The sequence below is a fragment of the Thermobia domestica genome, chromosome 16 (genome assembly GCF_964235325.1).
Source record: "Thermobia domestica chromosome 16, izTheDome1.hap1.1, whole genome shotgun sequence".
Taxonomy (NCBI): domain Eukaryota; kingdom Metazoa; phylum Arthropoda; class Insecta; order Zygentoma; family Lepismatidae; genus Thermobia; species Thermobia domestica.
The window spans coordinates 10729144-10735013 of NC_137469.1; the positions used below are offsets into that span (position 1 = coordinate 10729144).

Genomic DNA, 5870 nt, shown 5'->3' on the forward strand with positions numbered 1-5870 from the left:
GACTAAACAATAGTTTACTGTTTTGCGCATTTAATTAAACAGATAATGAGTTACTGAAAACAATAACAATTTATTTTGCATCTGGAATTTTGGACTGTATAAATTTGTATAGTTGCTGGAATTAATAAGTATTAGAATAAGAAAATCCAATACACAAACACTGAAGATCCCGCACACGAGGCTTTTGCAGGAAAGCACGACACAACACTGACAAAAGATGCAGGAGGCGGCCTAACGGTATTTTTGAAAAGAAAGACAAGAGACCGCCAGAGTAAGATACTACAAATATAAACCATATTGACCTGCAGAGACATCTCTACAGCAAAACTGACACTACATAAAACATATTTTGTTCCAAGTTTTGGAAATGCTCACAATAGGCTCAAACACTGAAAGAACACAAGCCTCCTTTTTTTAAATTAATTTTATGAAACAAACAGAGGGCAGAATGGCCCGAACATAGCCCCCACCTTGAAACGCTCTAGTTTCAAATAACACACGCACACAACGAATGATCGAGTTTCACACTGGAAATATACTAGAACGAAATAATAATAATAATGCGTAATAATTAAAAAAACAAAGAAACAAACACAAGACAAATATTCATATGCAATGATAAGACATGCTTGATGAGCGAGGTTGTAGCGTTTCGCATGACTTCGCTTTACTTTGAAGGGTTGAAAGGCAATGGAACCAGCTTCGCAATGGGCCGCTTCAACTCCCCGAAGGCAGTCTTTACAGTAACTGCTCGCACTAAGCCATCATTTCCTGGAAATATGCACTGAACACGTCCTAATCCCCATTGCTGGGGAGGAAGATGGGATTCCTTCTTTAGGCGCTTGATTTCGGTATGGAATTCTCTTTTCTGTACCTCATTTACCAAGTAGAAAATACTCTTTTCCACTGCTTCAAAAGTACAAGTCACCTGGCGTTTCTGCACCAGATTCCTGCAGTTGTAAACAAACCTGCGACACCAACCCACTACACGCTTCAATCTCACTAGGGAGGAGAAACGGTTCACGATGTCATTTTCAGGCTGCACACACATAACGGTGATACATTTTTTCTTTTCTTCCACTTCTGTAGTAAAGTCAGCGAAAGGATATGGAGGCTCTGGCATCATTGCTTCGCGCAACCACTCTGGACCGCTCCACCACAGGGATGTTCTAAGAGCTCGCTGGGCTTTACCCCCTTGACGCACAATCAGCTGCATTATCTTCACTCTTGGTATGTGACCATTGTGACGAAGGCAAAATTCCTTGTATTTTCGCTACCCGATTTGAAACGAAAGTTTTTCACTTATCAGGTGACTGGGCTAACCAGGCCAACACAACAGTGGAGTCAGTGAAGGCCCTTGTATCCTGAATGTTTACACTGATGGCACTTGCAACTGTTTTTAACAATTTGGCCAGAACAATGCGGCGCACAGTTCCAATCGGGGTAGGGAAACTGTTTTGATGGGAGCAACTTTGGTTTTTGCAGCGATGAGTCTCACGTCGGCATGACCGTTAAGACGCTTTGCTCGTAAATAGGCGACTGCAGAATAGGCCCGCTCACTAGCATCACAGAAGCCCATTAATTGACAGCTGACGGCGTCAGAGGGCACAATGCATCGTTCGACCTTCACTTCACGGAGCAAAAACAACTCATCGCAGTACTCTCGCCACGCTGTACTTATTTCAAAGGGGAGTGGGTCGTCCCAACCGAAACTTTCCTTACACAATGATTGTAACATCATCTTGGCCCTGATGGTTACTGGGGAGAGGAGGCCAAGGGGATCAAAAATCTTGGCGATCTCTGACAACACTTTTCGTTTTGTCCACACTGCAGGGGGAGAGGGAGGCACTACGTTGAACCCAAACTCGTCGCTAACAGGTGACCACTGTACTCCGAGGGTCTTGATGTTGTTATCGGTGTCAAAGTTGAATTGTAGGTCAATTTCACGCATATGGGGAGGAACAGCCTGGAGCACTTCCGGTTCGCTAGATAGCCACTTTCGAAGTTCGAAACCTCCTTCTCGCAAAAGTTGAATCAGCTGTTGTTGTAGCTCAATTGCTTCGCTCACACTAGCTGCACCTCCGAGGAAGTCATCCATGAAAAAATCTCTTCTCACCGCCTTCGCTGCTAAAGGATACTTCTACCCTTCTTCTTCAACTACCTGGAGCAAGCATCTGGTTACCAAAAAGCTAGCAGATGCAGTACCGTACGTCACTGTTAACAAACGGTAGTCTTCGATTTGAGCACTTGGAGAACCTCTCCACACAATTCTTTGGAAGTCGACGTCGTCCTTGTGCACTAACACTGCCCGGTACATTTTTGCAATATCCGCACATAAGGGAACACGATGCTCGCGAAAACGAACAAGAATCGGGAAAATATCGTCCTGCTACTTTGGCCCCACCATGAGCTTCTGATTCAGAGATACACCCGAAGTTGTTCTTGCACTCCCATCAAAGACCACTCGCACCTTCGTAGTGGAGCTGGTGGGCTTCAAAACAGCATGATGTGGTAGGTTACAACTAGTTTCAATTGGAACGTTTCTCTCGCTTGGGGGAATGAGTTCCATATGCCCTAACTGAATATATTCCCTCATGAAGCCGCGATATTGTTGCTGAAGGGAGGATTGTTTAGCTAACTTCCGTTCGGTATTTAATAGCCTCTTCACTGCGATTACACGTGATCTGCCTAATGGAGCTGTGTTACCCCTGAAAGGTAGTCTCACAACATAACTTCCGTGCTCGTCACGGTGGTGTGTAGCTACAAAATGTTCTTCACAGCTCCTTTCTTCCTTGGACAGGTGTTTTGTAAGTGGGAGCTCTTCTAACTCCCAAAACTGGCGAAGAGCTTCATCGATCTCGCAGGAAACTCGATGTGACGTCACCGCTAGCTTCCCACTTGTCGAACCTATATTGCCAGATAGCACCCAGCCGAGACTAGTTTCTAATGCGACAGGCGTCCCGGGTGGCCCCATACACTTCCCGCTCAACATAAGTGATGGAAACACGTCCGCTCCCAACTGAATGTCAATGGGGCCCACTACGTTGAAAGTGGGATCTGCTAATCTTAGGCCCTCTAAATGAGACCAGTTTGTAGCACTAGATCAGATGGGTAGATCAGATGTAACTTTCTGAACTAACACAGCACGAGTTTCAAAAGTTTCACTTGTTCCCCCGAATGACTGAAACTCCTGAAAGTCCACCATTGCACTCACTGTCGCCACTCCTGCTCCTGTAATCCCGGAAATCACAATACTGGATTTCTTTTTCTTCAGACCCAGCTTTTGTACACAGTTTTCGGTGACGAAACTAGATTCACTCGCGCAATCTAGCATCGCTCTGAAGGGGTAATACACACCATTATTTCCTCTTACTTTCACGATGGCAGTACATAATAACACCTGTGGTACACTTGCGTCCGCTATATTTGATTCACGCACTGGTGACTCAGCTCTCTCGTAGTGCAAGAGAGTATGATGTTTTTTTTAGCGCACTTGCGACACGTACTAGATGCGCACGTATCCTTTCTACACGATTTCCGAAGACAATTAAAACACAGTTTTTTCTCTTTCACCAGGGTGACACGATCAGACACTTTGAGTTTTGTGAACTCCGCACATTTGTAGAGGGGATGGATTGCACTGCATACGTCACATAATGTTTGACCACGTTCACTGGTGGTAACATGGGAGGAAGTTTGTTTTTTGTCGCCATTCTTCACTTGCTCACTACTTCCAGCGACGCGCGATTTCCCGCCGGCAGACACTGCGAGCGCGCGGGCTCTGTTATCGAGGAACTCTGCGAGCTGCTCAAATGATGGCTGTTCATTTGTTTTCAATGAAAGTTCCCACTGTCAACGACTTTCACTGTCCAGTTTATCCACGATATGATAAACCAAGATAACATCCCAGTGTTCGACTGGTTGCTCGAGCACCTTGAGGGACCGCGTGCACTCCATTGTGGTATCAATTAACTTACGTAGGGCGGCTGGCGATTCTTGTTGTATTACAGGTTGCGTAACTAAGCGCTTAATTGTCGCGTTCACTATTTCCCTCTTATTGTGATAACGTGCGTTTAAAATGTCCCACGCCTCTTTGTAGTTGCTGTCCGTGGTTTGCATCGCTTGAAGGAGTTGTGCTGGTTCCCCTTTCAAGGATGTTTTGAGGTACTGCAACTTTTGAGCACCTGAGAGATTTTTGTTATTGTGTACTGAAGCCACAAATAAATCGTGAAACGATAACCACTCATGGAGGTTTCCCGAAAACACTGGCAACTGAAACTGCGGTAGTCTTACGTCACTAGCAGGTTGCCTTTCAGACGAAGACGAAGGCTGAGCTCCTTTACTTCCCTACAACTGAAAATCCATCAATTGAACACACATCTGGACTATTCTCTTGTCCATTTCCGCTAACTCTTCTTCTTTTTCGAACTCCTCGTCTCCTGCTACTAACAAAATATCATCCAGCAGCTTTGAACATTCCTGTTGGAGTTCACTGAACATGGCTGCCGCTGCGGTAGCGTCCAACTCTGTGATGGCTTTTCTTCGCGCGTAATTTTTGACTTTAATGTTCTTTTCTTAATTTTTAGCGGCTCCATCTCTAAAACACTGCACTAGGTTCGTGAGGAAAAAAACACTCAATCACTAGTCTATTATTGTTCACAGCAACAGTTCACATAGGCACTAGTAATCCGGTTCGGAGGACCATGTATACGCCGACCAAACAATAGTTTATTGTTTTGCGCATTTAATTAAACAGATAATGAGTCACTGAAAACAATAACAATTTATTTTGCATCTGGAATTTTGGACTGTATAAATTTGTATAGTTGCTGGAATTAATAAGTATTAGAAGAAGAAAATCCAATACACAAACACTGAAGATCCCGCACACGAGGCTTTTGCAGGAAAGCACGACACAACACTGACAAAAGATGCAGGAGGCGGCCTAACGGTATTTTTGAAAAGAAAGACAAGAGACCGCCAGAGTAAGATACTACAAATATAAACCATATTGACCTGCAGAGACATCTCTACAGCAAAACTGACACTACATAAAACATATATTTTGTTCCAAGTTTTGGAAATGCTCACAATAGGCTCGAACACTGAAAAAACACAAGCCTCCTTTTTTAAATTAATTTTATGAAACAAACAGAGGGCAGAATGGCCCGAACAAATAATAATAATAATAATAATAATAATAATAATAATAATAATAATAATAATAATAATAACAAGAAGAAGAAGAAGAAGAAGAAGAAGAAGAAGAAGCGAAATAATGCTTTTAGTTTTCCAGAAGGAAACCAAAATTTTCCTTTCTTTCAGGCCTCAAAAACACTAGCAGCAACACATTTTTTGGCTTTGTACATTGTAGCTGGCCCCCCTCAAAAACGACGGGCCCTCCTACACAAACCAGCTGGATACACCCCTGGCTAGCCCATAGGCTGGCTACCCTGTAGATGGCTACATCCTCTTTGGGGGAAGCGGGTGCAAAGAAAACTATTTTGGATGTGGTAGAACTGGCGTTGGGCTATGGGGTGTTCCTTTATTATTAAAATCAGAATACTTCAGTTGGAAGGTCATTATGGGCTTTGCGTCCATAATCATTATTGAGGAAGGTAATACATTATACATGTATGAACATATTATTAATCATAAGTATGAATATCATATAAATACAAAAAATAACAATTATAATAACATTAAAGAATACAGGATAGGTTGATTAGAAATGTTATATAAGCAGAGATGGAATGAGGTGCAGATAACGTCACGACACATAGGAGATGATAGAAAGGACAAATGCAGATTATCTTCTGCCTAGGGGCGAAGCTAGGCGAATGAAGACGAGGGGAAGCCCTGTTAGAGAC

The 5870-nt window shown here is 43.3% G+C and overlaps 1 protein-coding gene across 1 annotated transcript; it reads right to left on the minus strand.

Moving 5' to 3' along the window:
* Positions 1-2389: 2389 nt before the first annotated feature.
* On the minus strand, positions 2390-2974 carry LOC145672411 (uncharacterized). The gene has a single exon (XM_081741565.1). It carries the CDS (start codon positions 2972-2974, stop codon positions 2390-2392), a length of 585 nt encoding a protein of 194 aa, XP_081597691.1.
* Positions 2975-5870: the final 2896 nt, after the last annotated feature.